This window comes from Corvus cornix, chromosome 20 (assembly GCF_000738735.6).
Source record: "Corvus cornix cornix isolate S_Up_H32 chromosome 20, ASM73873v5, whole genome shotgun sequence".
Lineage (NCBI taxonomy): Eukaryota > Metazoa > Chordata > Aves > Passeriformes > Corvidae > Corvus > Corvus cornix.
This window is the reverse complement of record NC_046349.1, coordinates 10,139,165-10,159,876: the sequence shown is the minus strand read 5'-3', so window position 1 is coordinate 10,159,876 and position 20,712 is coordinate 10,139,165. Positions and strand designations below refer to the sequence as shown.

Here is a 20,712-nt window from a genome sequence, read left to right as displayed (position 1 = left end):
GAACATTTAAAAGCTGAGACAAATTATATGGAGTGAAGGGCTGCCTGTACGCTTAAAACCAACGTTACTTAAAACAAAACCAAGAGCTCTCCTCTTACAGGAGATCTCTCCCTCCTCCCTTAGCCTCTCTAGAATATTTCTAAGCCACTACTGAGCACAGAGAGCAAAGTACAGCACACAATATAGTAACTTTAATTTTTCACACAGTTTCTTCCCCACTTACCTGCCACAGCTTTGCAGACACTGTGCCCAGTCACTGCCCATGGTGATCAACAATTACAACCAGCTCTCGCTACAATTAAAGGCATGCTCTGACAGTGTTTTGGCCAAAAGACCAAGATGTTTCTTGCCACTTAATAACATGACACAATTTAAAGACTCTTTGGAGTTTACAGACAATGAAAGTCTCGGGTCAGTGTCACACAGGGTGTCAGGTGAGTGCATCCCGTTAGGAGCTAATCCTCTTTTTCCAGAGACACTGATCTCCCACGGGCCTGCTGCCAGTGCCTGTTCCACAGCAGGGGCTTGGGGCAGCAGCCTGGGGACAGATTTGTCTGTATGCAAGGAATCATCATCAAATTAATGTATTAGCAGGATTAGGCCCTCAAAATTATTAGTTTAAGTGGCCCATGAGAGGAGGAATTAAAAGAAATACAACCCAAAAGCTAAATATTCAGTACAGAACATCAGAAATGTTTCTCAGATTTTCACACTGATAATCAAGTGTTCCTGATTATTTTCTTTTATAATTGTGCTCCAAATTGTGGTTTATGTCCTACCTTCTTCTGCAAACCACTGTAGTTGTATTTGAGGGATCAGGCTGCCCTCAAGGAAAGAGTGTTTTATTAAACCTTCACTAGACAAACACAAAATATTTCAGGTGTTTCAGACACCTTTCCTTGCTTAAAAACCAACCAAACCCACTGTCCACTGATGTCACTCCAAGACCCCTAAGACAACAATCAAATGTCAAGATACATGAAGTCACATACCTCCAAAATACTGACAAAACAAAACAAAATATAAAAATATCCCAAAGTGCATCTTTAGCAAACAGCATCCCCTCAGGTAGACTCAACTTTTACTGTACCAAGAAAAATAAATCCAAGTGGAGAAAAGATTTAGAGAGAAAAATACATTAGCAAATACAGATAAATTTGTTTTTAATAAAGGAGTTAATTTTCTTTCAATCCTATATAAAACAATAGCAATTAAAAACTTCATTTTTGAAAGTAAAATATTTACATATGAACAAGTAACTGTGCAAAATTTACATGAAAAAAAAAAGGAAAGACAGGATTTCCTAAAAGACAAAATAAAAGGGGTGTAACAGTTGTCAGGTGTTGATAAAAATACTGATCAGCATTCAGTTTACACGCAAGAGAGTTAAATTCTACCATGAGAGTTCACACAAAGAAAGCCGAAGTATTTACAGTCATAAAAGTACTATCAATAGACAATTTAATACAATAACCTCTGAAAATATAAAGAACCAATTAGTATATTTGTAATAAAAAAATAGGTACAAAGAAGGGACTTTGCTCTGGACATCTTTAAAGTAGGCCCACAGCTTGCATACAGTCTTTTAGCAAAATAATTATAGTTTACATAGCCATTTTTATGTTATGTGCCAAAAATTATGTACAATTACCGACAAAATACACCAACCATTTTTCAACACTTGATTCACACTGAGAAACAGTCTTTTGATGATTCCTCTCAACTTTTGATTTTATTTAATCTAAGCTTTCACTTTAGCTAAAAAACACAGTGCAAGTAAAATATATTTATGCTGAAAAGGTTTCTCTTTTTTTCCTTTTTTTCCTTTTTTAACTTTACAGCTTTACAAACTATAGCAAATAAAATGCATTTTTACAGATGCTGCTAAAACATTCAGAAGTAACCCTCCTTTATGGGATTTCAGGGCCTCTAATAAGCAATAATGTGATTAAAATTGAGGTTATGTTTAAAATTAACTGTATATCCCTCTAGATTTTGAGCATTTGGGGGAAAGATAAATATTCTTTAAAAATCAGTTTGCTTTGCTAACTGACTGTTTAACAAAAAAAAGCTAAATGAAATGAGGTCATCTGCTGTAGACATATGCCTATATAATGGATTTAGTTGAATAAAACTGAACTAAAATGAACAATTAATGTCGAAACTGCTACAGGGCTGACAAAGGGTAGCTAGTTATTTGCTAAACGATTCCATCAGTCTTTATATATGGCTTGTTTGGCAAGAAGGCCACTCAATCAAGAGATGAGTTAAAATTTAATTGTCCTTTTATAGTATCCACAGGCCTTGTAAGTATCCTCACTGTTACAGAAATGCATTTCTCTTATACTGAAGAGTTTATTTATAAACAGGAATATAAAACTGTTCCATGTAAAGAGGTGGTTGTTTTTCAAACAATATCCCATTCGCTTGTTACAAAAAGGCGTAATTTGCAAATATATTAAAAAATGTCCTCAGGCGTCTCTCCGTCAAAAATACCTTGATCTTTTCCATTTTACTTAAGGAATGCTTTGTATAGCAATAGTGAATGGCTTGTCTCTCGCTCATTTTCTAAACAAAATATGAGGTCCCTGAGGTTCACCCGCGTTATCCTTTGTCGCGTAAACTGTCTGGTTGTTCCAACTCCAGAGCTGCCTGGGACTGCTGCACTCGAACCAGATCCCTGGAAAGCAGAAGAACAGGTCAATCAGTCCAAGCCCAAAAGCATTTCAAAACTTTTCAGAGAAAACATGTGACGTAAAAACTGTACATAGTCAGGAAGCTGTATGCTACCAGATTAGAGATTTCCTTTTCAATTCTTATTTATTAACAACAGTTGAACAATCAGAAGTTTTCAGTGACATTCAATATAGACAAAAAAGCCCCAAAGCACTGCTTGTATTTTTAGGAAGGCACTAAGGACAGGCAATCCCAACAACCAAACCAAACAGAAGGGCCAGGATTCTTCACAATGGCAGGGATGCCGAGGGCAGCCCTGGAGTGGTGGATGACCTGGGGAGCAGTCCTGTTCCCGGGACTGTGAGGCCTTAAATCATGTCCTAGATCCCCCTGATTTCCATGGCAGGGTGCTCTCCTTGTGGTGACAACAGCTGTAAGCAAGCTCAGCACTATATTTAGGAGAAGCTTTCTTAGACTCAGTTACGCATTCTCTAATGACCTCTGAATACTTCTCCATCTCTCAGCATCACTCAATGGGAGTTTCCCGAAGTGGCACGATAAAGAAGCAGCATATTACTATATATGTCACCTAAAAAAAGAAGAAAAACGCCAAAACCAGAAGGAAACAAATGAGCGGCACGGAAGGGCGGGCGGGGAAGCAGCGGGACGAGGCCGGGGAGCAGCTGCAGCTCCGCGCAGTGCCCGGCAGATGGCGCGCGCAGACCGGAATCCAGGCTGCTCCCTCCGTTTTCAGCCGGGAATCTTTTGGGCAGCCCTCTGCTGCTGACAGGTTATTTACCTAATAATGAATTCTTTTGGGAACGGGTCATCTTTCTGTGGGTCAGCTACGGATTCGCTCTCCCCTCCAATCTAATTTGCTAGAATAATGTCCTCCTTTCTTCTTTAAATGGAGCTTTGATACTTCATGACACCAAACACGCTCCAGTAGTGACTAAAGACTTACCTGCCTGTGAGTTTGGAGAATTTTCAAGTATTTTTCTTAGTAAAAACACTGCAGGACTTGAAAAAAGCCAAAATTTAGAGTGGTGTATGAGCCATGTGAATAAGCTGCTGAGGCTCCCACTAACACGCGTGAAAATAATGTATTTCATCAGTGAACATTACTGATGATCAAACCAACCTAAACCTGCACTGGAAATGATCACTCTGGTTTAGCAGAACTTTGTTCAGTGCAGATGAACTTGCTTCACCACAGTGCTACCAGTGAAGTCAGATTTTTGATTCTCAAGCATTCTGTTGACCCAGCAAACACCAAATCACCAAAATCCTGTAGTTAGGGGCTGCTTAAAAGGCTGGATTTTCAAAAGGATATTTTAAGGCACTTGCACAATGTAGCCATCTAATTTTAATCAACTTCAGTGGAAATTAGAAGATACAGGAGAATATTGGATGCTAACTAAATTTTATCATATACATGAACGCTAGAGAACAGAAAGAATGGTTGGAAGGGGGTTTATTCTTGGTTTTAAAATATTCTTTAGTGAAAGCTGAAGCCTGAGCTTTATTATGTAGCCCATAATACTTTAAATGCAAAGGTAAAATATCAGGAGTCCTCAAAGACACAGAATTATGTATGGAGTAAGTTAAGAAGCTTTTGGTAACTTTCAGTAAAATCACATGGACATAAAACTCTCAAACTGACAGCAACCTGTTTTGATGAATTTGGAAACAAAACAGTGCAATTACTACTTAGAAGTGACTTCACATGTAATTAAGAATCAGCATTTGTAGACATCAAAAGCCTCCATTTACAAATCTGTGTCTAAGTAATGACAAACCTTATTTTCCACACTTCTTGTAATATGCCTTAACCACAAACTGCATACAAATGGTGACAAGTGGAGCCCAATTTAAAAATGTCAAGTGACACAGCAGCAAAAGCACAGCTGTGAGTATCAGATCAAAGGCAGCTGGTTCTTAATTAAACAGACAAAAAGATTAGATTTCCAGGGAACCTGTAGTTAATTGGTTAACCAGTGATTAATCCAGGATAACTAAATTAGTCAGATTTAGATGAAATACAAACAAGTGTTCACAGGAGATGCACAATACATCCCATAACCTAAGTGACATTAACAGACCATTAAGGTGGCACAGCTGAGCATGCAGGAGTAAGCAATGCCAACATTAACTCTGCATGAGGTACTTCAGCATATTCCTCTGAGATGACTTCATTTGTGTACACATCTATCTTTGCAAAGTGCCCCATTCTGCAATTTTCATAATTTTAAACCACATCTATAAACCTTTAATAGAGTAATTTGTCAGCTTATATAAAAACAGCTCTTATTCTCAGTAGCAGACATTTTAGTAAATTTCAAAACTTAAAATTACTTTAAAAGATCTCAAGAGGCCTGATTTTTTTTATAAACAAAAATAACATTTACTAATATTCAGATTTTTCTCTCTCATTTTATATCAAGCACATGTAAATTACTGCTTCTAGCAATTCAGTATAAAACAAGGTGAACTCTTTGAGGCTTTTCTACAGTATAAATGCTTTAGCACTGAAAATTCAGAATGCTCAAGGAGTAATAAACAGAATTATTAAACTATTGCTATGCTGTCACTTACTATCAGGCATAAAACCCCACAGGGAAAAATCCTCAAATTATGAAGAGAGCTTTTGGTCCAATAAATGACAATATTCAAGAATATTTTGTTCTTTTTAAACATTAGAGAAATCCTACATTGAATGTCTCATGCAGAAAGCAATTTTATACCATTTCTTGTTTATTCACTTGTTTAAAAATACAGCAGATAGTCATCTGCCAGAATGTAAATTAATATTAAATGAATGAGACACTGAGCATTCTGACACTTAGTCTGCAGGGAAGTTCTTAAAAGACAGAGTCAACAGTAGAATATACAAGGATGTGCAAGAACATCCTGATCAAATGGAACTGGTCAAACTGATCTGCTGCGGAGACATGAAAACTAAGGCCAATCAACTGCTGAAGAAAGAAATTAGGCAAGCTCCTGTAACTTGAGGCTCCTGCTGTCAAATTTAGCAGTGATTCAATTCTACCACCCCACCTACCTCAGCAGCCTTACTCTGCACTCCAAGTTAGATTGGTTACATCCACAAAAATCTCCTTCCAAAACTATGGAGGTCCAAAAAGCTGAGGCTTGTGAGATCAGAGATGGTTTTTCTAACATCTCTCCAGTTCTGCGAATCAGGGAATGACAACTCAGATTCTATTCCCTATGCCACTACGCAGGTGCTAAAAATTGATCCTGGCCTTGGAGCGAGCAAATACGAACACAAAACACTTCTGGCTGCTCAGGGAGCTCCCACAAACTGGGTAAAAAGCTCTGAACAGGAAGGTTTGCACAGAGGCTGAGGCAGCAAAACCAAAGGTGACAATTATACTGTACCTCTGTCCCTGATCCAGATCCTGGTGAATCTACTTTCCTTTTCTTTCTGGGACCGATGGCAGCTAACGCAGTCAGGTTGGCGTCCCTCTGTCTCATCTGTGCTAGCTCTTGCTGCTGCATCTGCGTATGCCAGAACAAGGATGGCTCATTATTTCTATTTCAATTTCCAAAATAAAAGTTCATGTTAATGTCAGCACTCACCTCCTTGGCCTTCTGTTTCAACCTAAGCTGTTCTGGATCTTCTTGTCGAGATCGAGACTGCGTTGATTAAGGATGAACATGAGGTGGTTGGAGGAAAAGAAAGAAAAATTAATTCAGTTACAAAAGCAGTTAAAGATTATATATGAAAGCTTTTCTTCAACTTCAGCAGCAAGTGGGGAATACCTATCACTCCCAGAGAGGGCAACAGTGGTAAACAACTTTTAGAAATTAAAAGTTTTCCTTCTCTTAGTTTAATGTATCTATTTTTGAAAAGGCATCCCATTTTTCTGCTTTGTTAAAGACAGCAAAGAGTAGCCAGGCAATTATGCCTTTAATGCAACCATTACAAGACACAAATTACACAGACCTGTGAACTGAATTACACACTTTGCATATGAACAAAGGAACCAGACCTGTACTTCTCGGAACAATTCCTCCCCTTGCTGGGTAACCAGACACCTACTCAGAGCAGATCTTTCTGCTACACCTACACACACAGGTCAGGCTGCAGTCTGAACAAAGTGCACCTGAGTGACCAAAGACCATTTACATCAGCAACTGCCCATTTCACCGGGCACCTGCAATTCCTTGGGTGTGTCATACTTTCAGAATCACTAAATTGTTTTGACTAGAAAAGACCTTTAAGAACATCAAGTCCAGCTGTTTCCCCAGCACTGCCAAGACCACCACTAAACCATGTCCCCAAGTGCCATATCTACACAATACTTCCAAGGATGGTGACTCAACCACTGTGCAGGGCAGCCTGTTCCAGGGCTTGACAACCCTTTCAGTGATGAAACTGTTCTCAATATTCAATCCAAACCTCCTCTGATGCAACTTGAGGCCATTTCCTCTTGTCCTATCAAATCCTGAGTGCTGTTAATCCCTCACGTTCTTTAGGCCAACAACAAAATAAATTTGGGTTTTGACATTGTCAACTCATGCTGGATCACAAAACTAACAGAAAACATAGGTTGTTTTGTGAATTATTTCTAGGGTGCCCTTATCTAATCATATTCATTTGATATTCACTGAGTAAAACCACAGTTTAATATTCACATTCATGTTTATATCAACTGCTTCTTATTTATTGTATTCATCCAATTTGCAAAAATCTTTCTGAATTTTATTTCTAGTCTCCAAAATACCTGTAACCTCTCTATTACATTTAAGAGTACCACCAAGCTACAAAATTCATCTTTTTTTGCCAATGCAAAATGCAAAAACTAAATTTCAAGACTCCCTTTAATTGGGAACATGCAATCAGAGTGGCAAAGAAGCTGTTTCCCATGCTTTACAATGAAAAGCAAAACTGAGCTCTAGTTAAGAACACATTCATCAAGTTCCATCTTTGAAGATTAGTCTTTCCCTTCACTGCAAGTGTTTTAGAATGGAAAGAAACTCTGCAGTTTTGATGTCAAAAATGACACTTTGCAAACACGTGTGAAAGCCAAGCACTTGCCTTTGCTGCGCGCATTAAAATTTCCCTTTCTTGTTCATCTTTACGCTGCTTTTCTATTTGATCAAGTTGTTCAAAGAACTTGAGCTGTGCCCGAACGTCACTTGCTTGTTCATATCTTTCATCATCCTGAAAATACAGCAAATATGTTTCTCATTACTCCCTTAAAAACAAAGCTGTTAACTTGTACTGTACTGGGGAAGAACACATACATTCAAAGCTCCAATGTTAACTTTGTCCTTTACAGACAAATAGCAGGAGTATATTTACACCAGTCAAACCAGCTAGAACTCTTAAAAGCATTTTGTTCTATTCCGTGAATCATCAGATTTTGACTTCTAAACTAATATCATCACAGCTTTAACCTCTCAAACATATTTCACAGAGCTGCATGGTTTTTTTTAAATGCTGCTCAGGCATTTGCATCTATTAGGAACACACATCTGTCAGATAGCAGTCTCTTGGGAATTCAACACAGTGCTTTTATCTGTCTGACTCTACAGTCACTCACACACTAAACATTTGACATAATAAATAAAAGGGAGGGCACAGCTTCTCTGCATTTGTTTTAAAACCATTTTGTATATGCAAGCTGAAAAGTTCTAGTCACCCATGTGTATTAATGTCTTAATGGAAGGTGAATCAGTCAAAGAGAATAAACAACCTGATTTCACAGAACAAAGAACACCTGAACTCCTGCATTACAGTCAACACCACAGCCTGCTGAATTTGTGCAATTTTGCCATTTGATTTGAGCAATTAAATGCAGTTACCTTGTAGGAAATATTCCTTTGTTGAGCAGTCTCTGATAGTTTTTCCACTAGGTTTTGTATTCTTTGTTGTGTAGCATGTGATACGTAGCTAACTACATCAGGATGGATTTCTGTTATTCCGTGCTTTTTACCTATAATCAGGACATAAGTGGGTTGTACAAGAACATTTTACAGTACAGCTAAATGTGAGTATAACCTCAGTCGTAGAAATTTAAATGCCTTTTGCTAATTATGACTTTCAGGTTTTTCTCAGACTAGGATTAAACAGGAAATTACATACATACTAAAATTCCTATTAGTTTAACAAAACTGACAATCTATTAATAAATGCTGTGTACTACAGCCTAACAAAGAATTCAAGATTGCTTTTTGTTCCATCCTCAATTCTAAATTACTAAGTAAAGCTGATAAAAGTGCTTCTGGACTTACTTCATTGTTTGTGTCACGCTTGTTACACCTTATCAGTTTATACCGTCAGACTTTCAGCCAGGTTGAGTAGTTTTGATGTTGAATTGCCATCACTTTAGAAGGCAAATCTATGTTTGCTATTCCTTGACACTATTCTACTTTCACAAGACAAATTATTGCCCACAAGCATCTGAATATCCCAGAAAATATCAGAAGGTAATGACTCCAGCAACTTTTAATTATTCAAACCAGTTTCCATGGAAAATGCCTCCAATGTAAACCTAAGAGTAGTGAAATTTGTTTTTACTGATGTTCAAGATAAAAGAACATACCTATTTCTAATATCCTTCTTTGTAAAGGTGCTGGGAAAAGGAAGGTTTCATCTTTACAGGACCTTGTTAATGTGCCCACGAGCTCAGAGTTTGTTGCCAATATCCGAGCACTTTCTTCTGACAGGTTGACTCCAGCCATTGATGCAACATCATTAATGTCATCATCATCCCTTAAAGGAAGGAAAATTTATTATAATCATATGATTTAGGGCTTATCTGCACACATTGCTACGATACCACAGCTGCATATAATGAATTCCACCATAAACCTGAATACTTAATTTTACATTTTATTTGCTTTTGTGATATGGTAAAATACAACTCATTTGTTTGTAAATGAGACATTACTGCTTTGACTTCAAAGAGCACTAATTTCGTACTTCCTGTTTTTTCAAGATCCTTTCTTATGTAATATTTAAACAGCTTGAGGAACAAGAGACCAGACAAATCACTACCACAAAACAAAAATAATCTGCCCTCACCACTAAGACAGGCTGTACATGTGAGTAACTCAAGCACAGCTGGGAGAAGTGAAGGAATGAATTCCATTTGCTTGTCTGGGCAGGAATTGTTTATGAGGTTTAGTGCCAGCTAAATGCTAAAACCAGTCTGGCGTGAGTATGTCCAGTGCTGTTTGTTTAAGTCTTTAATGAAGAAGTAAACCTGCCCCCAGAAAATCCACCTCTAGGTTATTGTGAGTTTCCCCAGACAGATTCAGCACCAGAAAGGTCTGAGTTCAGCTGCCCAAGCAGCACAAGCACAAACATACAGTTCCTCACCTAAAAGAGCCTCCCCCAGGTTCTTTCAGTTTATTCTTCTGAGCAGCAGCTACTTGTGTCGAAACAGTGGCAATAGCTTTGTTTCCAGGTAATACTGCTGGTTTTACCACAGGTACTGCAAGAAGACAGACAGGATTTGTACTCCATCAATAGGAGTTCACATGTGCAAGCCAGTCACAGGTAGTTATGGCAACAGGTCTGGTACAAAAACTTGACCTCAATAGCTTCTGTCAGCATTTCACCCAGCTAAAAACAGGACCCTCCCACACAATTCCAGCACCCAAACCATTTCTCTGACTGTCAATGCTGCCCTGATAGATCTGTACCCCAAGCGACTACAGCACTAGACACTGGAAGAGTTTAGCAGTAGTACAAACAGGGCACTTATGAACTGACATTCACAGAACCACAGAATGGTCTGGGTTGGAAGGGATCTTAAAGATCATCTCGTTCCAACCCCTCTGACACCTTTCACTATCCCAGGTTGCTCCAAGCCCCATCCAGGCTGGCCTTGAACACTTGCAGGAATGGGCTATCAACAAGTTCTCTGGGCAAGCAACCCCTAAACCACACTTCAGCTAATGCTGTCAAATATGGCATATGACAAGTATCTTGACCTCTTACCTGTCTGAAGCTGATTCAGTTGGATTTGAGGAGTAGTGAGCATAATACGACTGTGTGGTTGCCGCAATGCCACCATGGGTGTCTGTGTCAACGTTACTTGTGGAGGCCTTATCAATGCCCCTGCTTTTTGAGACTGCTGGATAACCTGCAAATAATAAGGAAAAAAAAGAACTGTAAATAATCCGAGAATCAGGTGGGAAGAATAAACCCTAATAGCACTTTAATCAAGATGCAATTTAAGTTTTACTTTTTTTCTCAGATCTTTGATTGAGCTAAACCAGCAACATAAGAAGTACTATCAAAAAACCTCCTGTGCAGTAACAAACGCTGCACTTCAGCTCACATACCAGTGGCGTGGACTGCCCTTGTTTACTGACACCAACTTGTGTGGGCTGAGTGAGGCTGATGACGGGTTGCTGGAGGGTACTGGTGACAGTGGCAGTGGCCTTGCCCGCCGTGCGCTGCACCGAGGAGCTCAGCAGCACGGCCGCCGCCGACGGGATCGTGGCTATCGTCGCCTGCGTCGTCGGCTGCTGCTGCTGGCTCTGCTGAATGAAAGCTGCAGAGTCTGGTGTTAACTGTCTCAAGGCAGGTAAACTCCTCTGAAAAGGGGAAAGGAAAGAGTTTTGTTGAGTTGTTTAATCCTGACTCACACAGTGTTAACTGTAAAGAAGCGACACGTTTCAGTCCATTGGATCGGTCTGTGTGCACCTGAGGAAAGGTGACAGGTGAGCAATACCAACCTGCTCCTATTTAATAAGCAGGACAGAGGGACAATACCTTTTGGATATCATGGGCATCTAGGCTATGCAGCCTACCTGGAACCCCTGGTATCTATTTAACAACCCAAGCCCATGCTGCCTTCCTTGACCATCGTCCTATGGCTTAGAAGTCGCACTGGAACACCAGGGAAGATTTCAGAATAGCTCAACAGAGAGCACAGTGTTTTAGTGGCTTCTTAAATTAGCTGTTTTCTTATGGCAACAATTTTTGTCCTCAGGAACAGCTCAAGGTTGAACAAGCATTTAAGAACCCAGAAATGTCAACACACACCTACAACTACATCCCTTAATCATACTTTAGCCAAGCAGTTATATTCTTACCATTTAATGCTGTAGTACTTTCACTGATTTTTAGATGGTAAATGTTTTACTATTTTGAGATGTCCAACTACTATAAAATTCATGACAAATGTCATTTATTATTGAGAGGTGACAAATTTCCTGCTTATCCAAACCAGTTAACAACACAGGCAAAAGACTTGCCAAAAGGTACAGTTTTCTGTATCACTGAATCCCTTGTTTTCTTTGTAAGACTAAAAAGAGAGCAATAAATCAATTCATACGTTTGTGGTTTAAATCACAGAAAGAAAACTTTTCAGATCTCACAAAAGAGCTATGATGTGTCACCACGGTAGAAGTTACGTTACTGACTGTGCCAAAAAATCACAATAACAAACTCTAGGAACTAAGACACAAAAAGTGGTTTTTAATGGAGCAAAAGCCTAACCAAGCACCATTTAAAACTTCCTTTAACATCATTTTGGAATTCCACCTATAAAGGCAAAGGAGTGCTTGTGTTCATTGCTGCTGATATATAAGCACAGAGATTAAGAAAGGGTAGTGAAGATAAATTACCTTCAGGAAAGGCACAAGGTAAGGTTGAGGTGAAGAATTAAGTTCTCTGTACAGCCTACTGGTAAAGTCTTCTGGTTCAATTTTTCCATCCTTTAAAACAGAAAATCCAAATGAACAAACTTGTAGAAATTAACTTTTCAACACCAAAAAAAATGTAAGACTTAATGGAAGTAAGTGGTTTTATCATCCCTCACTATTTTTAGTTAACAACTGCTTTATGGTAGTAACTAATTTTACCACAAATTTCAAGTAGCAAGACCTACAGACCTCTGGTTATTATGTGATAACATCTGGAATACACAGCTCTACCCTAACTTACAGGTTGCTAACAACTACTCTAAGCAATAGTAGTACTCATTCTATGAATATTAAATGTCAAGCTTTTATATTAGCACCAGGCAACAGTTTTTTGGAAAAACTTGTGATTTCCTACACTCAGTTAATGCACCAGCCATAGGGTCTTCCCTAAAGTAAATAATACATCTTTTTATTCATTGTTTTATCAAAATGCAGAATTTAAAGAGCTACTACTTGCATTACACTCACACTTCAACTGAACTCATGTTCTCATGCATGAATATGAGCAGTAATGTCTCAGTTATAAACTTAATGGAAATTTATGCACCTATTTTAATTCAGAAGAGGCAAAGTTAATTTGATTTAGCTCAGATTTTATAAACTCCATCCTCTGAAGAAAAAAAAAAAACCACAAAACCCCAGTTTTTGAGTCTGAATTTGTCCAGATGCTGTGTTTTACAACTTTTGATGAACTTTTCTTACCAGCAGGTTCTGTACTAATTCTTTCACGTTAGCCGCAGTCTCTGAGGACTGCTTTCCAGATGATGCCAGTTTTATTAATGTGGACAGAAAGTTTTTGCATTTCTTCACATTTTCCATAGTTTCCTTAGATGGAAGGGTAAAAGGAAAACAGTCAGAGAAAGGCAGACGAACTCTTCTTAACACATGATCTGACCATATACTCCGTGAAATAAAGTCCTTTAGCTCATCACTTCAGAGTAAGACTTAAAGATGCATGCCCCTCACCACTTAAAACATAAACAGACTTATTAACAGGAATTATTATTTTACTTTACATACACATATGTATTGTACATTTCTATTTTAAATTTTAAGAAACTATGATTCTTCATGAAGTTAAGAAACACCAAGTATTTCAAGAATGGCACACTGTGTATGGGAAAATGTGTTTTAGCAGGACAAAAAATAGTAAAGCTCTTGTGTCACAGTGCATAGTACATAGATTCTCCCTGTTTTATAATCCTGGAGACATGCAGCTTGAATGAATCAGTGCCACCTGCTTATCCCTTCTCATACTTATTCTACTCTACAGTGCTGAACAAGTCACTGTTCTACAAAATACATCTAATGTATTTTTTTAAAATAAGTGCTTTAATACTGTTACAGAAATAAAAACACTTTGACACTTATCAAAATTCAAGTGACCTGTATCCACACCTTGTAAATTATATGGTTCTATTAAAGTTTACCTTTTCAAGGTCAACAGCACACAGAATTCCTGCATCTTTACTAACCTCCACTCCCATCTGTGTTTACCTGTATGTGTATATATGCACATCCATGCACACACGCACATGTGAGTGGACAAAAAGAGATGTTCCATTTATCAGTATCTTACTGTGGCAGCAGTGGAGGTGGCCGTTGTCCCTTGCACTGTTCTCTGAGGAGTTCCAGTTTGTACAGCTGTTGCTGTCCCCAACGCGGTTGTTTGTGCAGAACCACCCAGAACAATCTGAGGCTGCAGAGAATACAAACACAGGATTATTCTCCTTGGAACGTACTAGCAGCCTGTTCTCCTGAGCCATCAAACAGAAAAGGAGCCACAGGGCAGTAGAACACCTTTCACAGCTGCTATAAATAAGTCGCTCATGTGCGGTCTGGTGCAGTAGAAGGAAACGGCCACCAGATGGCACTAAAAACATTCGAAACGGAAATCGCAAAAGTTGATTAAAAATTGCGCGATTTTTGGTCACTAAATAAAATCCCATAATCTCAGCCAATGGGGTTTCAAAACACAACCAAAACAAGTGCTGAATGCCTGTGAATTCAATTTATCTTTTTGCCTGTTTCATTACATGTCACTTCTAAAGGGAGGAATTTCTAAAAAAGGCACAACTGACATAAAAGCCCCAGTCTTACCAAGGTCTTTGTCATGAACAATGGGACAAAACATTTTTCTAGTTTTGTAGACAAATTGGTAATTTGAAGGAAGAATATCAACCCCAAAGAATCACCATTGTGAGCAAGATCTTCTCACATACACAGCTCATTCATGGGCTTCCAACAGTCTAATTATTAACAACCCAGTCTGAGAAACAAATTCCTACCAAGCTACAACTGACACTCAGAATGTTCACAGATCATTTGTAAACTTGCTCTTTATATAAAGATACACAAGAAGGAGGCTCCCCTGCTGCCAAGGCTAATTTTATTGGTATTTTCAGAGAAACTAAGGGAGACAAGGATTTCATTTGTCTCATTTTTTTGAAATCAGGATAAATGAAGTCCATGGTGTGCTCATTACAGCACAAAATATGCAGATGGAATGATTTTTTTTTTTTTTCTGTCCTGTATAACAGCAGTGCAAATTCAGGAGACTCAGTTAGGTAAATTAACTCTCAGATCTAGAAAGATCACTGGGACAGGGAAAGGCTCTCTGAGGGGAAAAAGGTTAACTGGATGCATAGCAAAACCTGCATGTTTTAAATTAAAACTCTCTAATCCTGTCTACTCAAAGGATGAAGAAAGCACAATCAGACAGATTAGGCGACAGCAATCATATTGTATCACTGCTGCCTGGAAGCCATGTGGAGAATTTCACATTCTTGCCGTGTTTTTTAAACTCTCAGTATCTCAAAAAAAAATTTCCAAGCAAGCCCAGACTGACATCAGTCTATCCTTGAGTTATCAGACTCCAGAAGGACACAGACCAAAGCAGAGACTCATGTGAAAGGGAGAAGGCTTGGGGAAGAGAAAGCTGCCAGTGCAGTCATCTTTGCAATTGTAAATTTTGCTGCAGAATTCAGAGGGCTGCAGATTCATCACAGGAATAACACCACAGCCCCAAATCCAAAGGGAATTCTTGTCACTTTCTTAAGGCAAAAAGGATAAAGTATTTTATTTCAGCCAGCTATGTGATTATATAAACTACTAACAGGATACCTTTAAATAGAGATATGTATAGGTATAATATGAAATAATAACAATATACTTATAAAAAATTATACCTGTACATCCAAAATATACACTGAGACCTGCAGATGTTTTAGAAAGGCTAATCCAGAAGGTATTTCTTCCCTGCACTGAGCAATTGCATTTCCCGTGTGCCTGGCAGTCTCACACACACATTACTTCCCTACACACTTACTTGCACAACCGGGGGACGCTGTAGCGTTGTCGTGGGTTGCACTGTTGTTTGAGCCTGAGACACTTGCTTGATGATAGTAGTTGGTGTCACCTGTCGTGCAATAATGGGCGTTCCTGGAGCCTGGAGAAGAGGAAAAAAAAACCACAAACACATCAGTGCCCATAGTTGAATACCATCTACTTTATCTAGTGTTCTGATTCTGCAGAGTTACCATTATCACAGATATCAAAGAATGCATCTGAACCACTAGAAAACTCTGAGAAGGATTTTCAGTCTTGAACCTGATGCAACTGTCAAAATCTCAGTGTACTTATATCCATATCCATTTTTTTTTTCCTTATATTTATTTTGGGGAGAAGAGTTGTACACATTAACCATATATGGTCTTCTTTATATCAAAGTCTTAAGCTTAATGAGATTCAGATATGTAAAAATATTTTTGATGAGTAACGGCCAAGCTGTAACAGAATTAGGAACAAAATGCAATGCCTATGCCATGTGGAAAGTAGATTTAGATTAGGTATTTGGAAGAAATTCTTGGCTGTGAGGGTGATGAGGCCCCAGCACAGGTTGCCCAGAGAGGTGTGGACTCCCTATTCCTGGAAGTCTTCCAGGCCACGCTGGACAGGGCTTGGAGCAACCTGGTCTAGAGGAAGGTGGCCCTGCCCATGGCAGGAACTGGATGAGCTTTAAGATCCCTTCCAACACCTCCCCAACACAAACAATTCTGTGATTCTATGAATTTATAAAAAGTCTGTATATCCCCAGTTAGATCTACAGTTTCTTCAAATCACTAACATCACACCTCACTTTCTCGTGTATTCTTCACAGGGAACAAAAATAAATCCTACAGTTTTTCACATCACAACTTCCTGGACTGACCTGCACTGTGGATATCTGCACTGGGGGTGCACTGGTAGGTGTAGCAGGACGAGGAGTCAGAGTGTTCTGAGGCTGAGACTGGGCATGTGCCTGTGCCTGCATCTGCGCCAAGGCTTGCTGGGGGATCATCAGCAGCTGCCCGTTCTCACTGCGCACGAGGACCATGCCTGCAAAACAGAGAGTGGTCACGGAACACACATCCTTTGCAAATATCAAAGAACATATTTTTCTGTTTGTTTTTTTTTAATCCAAGTTGGGTACATATGCAATTAATGTACCACTGAAGGACTAGGCAGCTAACAAAAGGGGTTTAGAATAAAAGCAAAATACTCAGCTGCATTACAGCATTTTGTATAGAATGGCTTAATTTCAGAAATACTCTATCTAAATGCTCAGTATGGTGTGCATCAGAACACAATGAGTTATCTGCCCCAACCACAAATATTCCATGTGACTAAAAGTTAAAATGAGCAATCCTGTGAAAATCCTACCTGCTCTTTACTAAGAAATTTGTTTTGTGAGACACTACAAATACAAGAAAATCCTGCCGTTAGGCAAAATTCCTAATAGTTTGTCTTTAAGAAGGGAAGAAAAATAATTAAACCTAGGCTTCACCATCAACAGCAACACAATTGTCTAAGTTCTAAATTAATTTCCCATAACCAATTTAGTAATGAAAGTGGCTATAAAATCATAATCTCTCTCATGTGCATCAGCAACAGACTGCACTGTGCCATGTTACACCCCAAATGAAAAATAAAACAGAGAGGGAAATGAGGAAGCCATTCCCTGCTCAGTCACTCAGATCAATACACTTAACCCCACTGGGTAGCTATAGGGAACCAGATTTTAACAGGCAGATTTTCAGATGAGACTCTCTCTTCCTTGAAGGCACAAACAGGATCTGGACAACATGAACTGTTTGCCAAGAGCTCCTTCACTCAGCACGCCTCACTCAGTCCCTGAGAGCCTCAGGACCTCATCAGTTCTGAAAAAGCCACCTAAGGAGACTGGGCACTCAAAATTAGTTGGCTTTTCTGAGCAACTACAGGAAGAACCTTCACCATGAAAATCAAGAGGCACTAGTGAAATCAGAAAGTTATTTCTAAAGTGTTGTTCAGTGAATCAAAAGCCCATACATACTCCCCAACAATATCTGGAGATGTGGTCTATTGCATCTCAGAGCATGACTACTTCAAAAGAATCAAGCTTTTATTTGCTTTTTTATCCTAGAGAAGTGCTGAAATGTTTACAGACAATGCCTTAAACAGTTTTCTTGGACAGTTTTACAAGTAAACTGCAAAAATTCATATACGGGTTTCTATAAAAATGAGTTCAGAAGAAAAGCCTTAGTTGATTTGCCCCTAATTTTTTCCTTATGTTCTCTACATTAACTCTCTTTTAATGAAGCAGAGTCACACAGAGATGTTAAACTAGTTTACATCCAAAAGGTGACTTTCCATCACAACTTACTTAAAAGTGTTAAGGTGAGACCCACAAAGTGCTATGGACAAGTGTTATATCTGGAAACAAATATCCTCAAAGTGTTCCTCTGTAGGAAAGGAGGAGGGGGAGAAACTTATTTATTATCTTTCAGACTGTAGAAATAAATACTCTTTGTTTAGCTGTCAGGTCCAAAAAACTATTTTCCAAGCCATTCCAAAAAGTAAGGTGTCTGCTTCTGTAACTTATGGACAGAGAAGTATTTCCTTTAAAGGTACACACCACCACCACCACATCTTATGAGAACTTAAAGACCTTAAGAGTGAACACAGAGCTTAATCCTGTGGGCTGCTCATTAGAAACATCATTATTTTCTCACCGTCAGCCTCACACTGTGGGTAGGGGGCTACTGACAAAAGGCAGAGAAATTGAACATTTTAAAGACTAGAGAATGACCTGCTACTACATCAACCTCATTCCTGCACAAACAGACCCTGGCATCCTCTTCAAAGTGCAAACATAAAATCTTGGGAAATGAACTCACATTGCCCATTTTTGTCATCAGCTGAAGCAGCTAAACGCTGAATCAGGGGAAATCTTCAATATTAGTATAACTGAAATCATTGGTACAGTGGAAATCTGATTAGAGGAGCTATTTTCAAGTCAACATCAAATATTAAGGCTTGTTGAGTACTATTTAGTTTCTAGCAATTGAAAAGGCCCCATGCAATTACCAATGCCCATGCTCTCAGAAGTCCTTAAATACCACAGAATTATACTGACAGCCCATAACAAACTCTTCTTCCTAAAATTCACCAGTTTGAGGGTTTCCTAGGATATCCTAAAGTTAACGTACCACCCAAATTCTTTAAAGAGTTATATATTTTTTCCTTACAGAAGCAACATTAGAAATACTAAGCCTAGTTTTGGATGGGGGGTGAGTTTAAACATCTTTCTCAGTCTCAAAAGTGACTGAAGTTATTTGAAAGCACCAAGCCAAGGCACCTCACCTGCACTTGAGAACTTTTACAGCATCAGGCAGATGCTGTAAATATAGATACAGCCCAGAGCTCTGTGGTACCTGTTCCTGTCTCCAGCTCAACACGCACATCAGGTTCAGCAATGTGTCTGCACCACACACCAAAACACCCCTTGCACAGCAGTACTGTCAACTTACTGCTTTGCTCCCCAAAATATGAATGAGGAGAGAGAAAAGAGGGGAAAAAACCACAATGTGAAGGTTCAATACCCCTGAAGTGCAAGCACAACATCTGAACAACGAAATATTCTCCCTGAGCTACATGCAAAATTAGAACATGCCTACACATTAACATAGCACAACTGCTCAAACAGACAGTTGAAAAGCATATTAATGTGAGCTTTGGAAAACATATCAAGAAAGTTCAATTTTTGGCAGCAGACAGACAAAACAGTCATTTGTAATTCAAACCCTGACTCTAAGCACTACCCTGTTAGATTTCTAACTATGGGAAGTCTGAAGTACTTGCTTTCAAGTATTGAAGTCATAATAAAAAAGTAACTCATACAAAGCCACATTTATATCTGTCCCTATTTAAATAGTTCTTTCATTCCCACTCAAATTTGATACATAGTTATTTTCAATTATATAGTTTCTAACATGTCATTAAATCAGGCTCTACCACTGATAAATTCCTGTACACATGGGCTACATACAAACATAAAGACAATTACTACCATCTGACTAGTCTTGCATAAACTTTAATCGCAGTATGATGATACGAGAAATTTTACCTGCTTGGAACGTTAGCTTGTTGGTGTATGGGTGATTTTGGAAAAGGCATAAAAATTCAGAATGTGATGAACTTGAAAATTCTGTGCAGAAGTTCTCCAGTACTACAGGCAAGGAAGTTTTGACTGAACACAAAACACCCCTCCAGCCTTGCCTTGATGGGAATTCTTTAAAAAGGGAGATGGAGCTGTTCTCTGAGCTTCTCTCCCCCCAGCCCAATTACAGACTCTTTTCCAACCCAATTAGCTAAAAAACGAACTCACTAACCCAAAACTATACCCAAGTTGGCATTAAGTGGATTTTCAGTGAAGTTCAGAAGGGTCATTGGAGATAACTCGATTAAGAATTAAAAACAAAGTCCCATTTATCTCCTACTTCTAAACAAAGTCACTGTTGCACTGTAACACCCCCTCTCTCCATCCACACATGAACGTCAGTTAACAATTTGTGACAATGGAGAAGAGGAAGGGCTGACAGCCGCATATGTAGAAAAAGAAATTTCTTTCCAGAACTTATATTTTAAATATTGAAATACAGGTAAGTATCATAACCTCAAACCCCAATGCATAAGGCTGCAAATGCTGAATGAACCAGGTCAGAAGTGACTACAGGCACTAGCAGACAGCTAGAATTGTGTAACTTATCTCACTGTTTCAATTAAATTCAGCAACATATATAAAGATGAAAAACATCTTTCTGTTTTATCCACCAGGTTTTTGTTCCTGGATTAATGGATTAATTACTATTTGAGACCAAACAGCTAATAAAGATCACTGAAAACATTCAATTAGAAAAAGGTGACAATAAAACTTGGCCATTTTAAGTATCTCTCCGCCTTCTTTTCCCTAGAAAGTCTGATCACGTGTACTCTAAAATCATATTCACTATTAAAAATGCAAACATTCAAGAATTCTTTCCAAGT

At 38.7% G+C, this 20,712-nt stretch overlaps 1 protein-coding gene across 1 annotated transcript in view; it reads right to left on the bottom strand.

Annotated features, from left to right (window-relative positions):
- Positions 1–1,134: 1,134 nt before the first annotated feature.
- TAF4 (TATA-box binding protein associated factor 4) overlaps positions 1,135–20,712 on the bottom strand; it is a 36,370-nt gene continuing 16,792 nt past the window's right edge. The window contains exons 3-16 of the mRNA XM_010396831.3: positions 16,577–16,743; positions 15,695–15,814; positions 13,946–14,065; positions 13,069–13,191; positions 12,289–12,378; positions 10,999–11,253; positions 10,652–10,796; positions 10,028–10,142; positions 9,249–9,418; positions 8,509–8,639; positions 7,739–7,864; positions 6,277–6,333; positions 6,076–6,195; positions 1,135–2,680 (exon numbers count right to left, since the gene is read on the bottom strand). Coding sequence (XP_010395133.2) covers positions 2,513–2,680; positions 6,076–6,195; positions 6,277–6,333; positions 7,739–7,864; positions 8,509–8,639; positions 9,249–9,418; positions 10,028–10,142; positions 10,652–10,796; positions 10,999–11,253; positions 12,289–12,378; positions 13,069–13,191; positions 13,946–14,065; positions 15,695–15,814; positions 16,577–16,743 — 1,907 coding nt within the window. The 3' untranslated portion in view covers positions 1,135–2,512. The remainder of the gene's footprint in view (positions 2,681–6,075; positions 6,196–6,276; positions 6,334–7,738; positions 7,865–8,508; positions 8,640–9,248; positions 9,419–10,027; positions 10,143–10,651; positions 10,797–10,998; positions 11,254–12,288; positions 12,379–13,068; positions 13,192–13,945; positions 14,066–15,694; positions 15,815–16,576; positions 16,744–20,712) is intronic.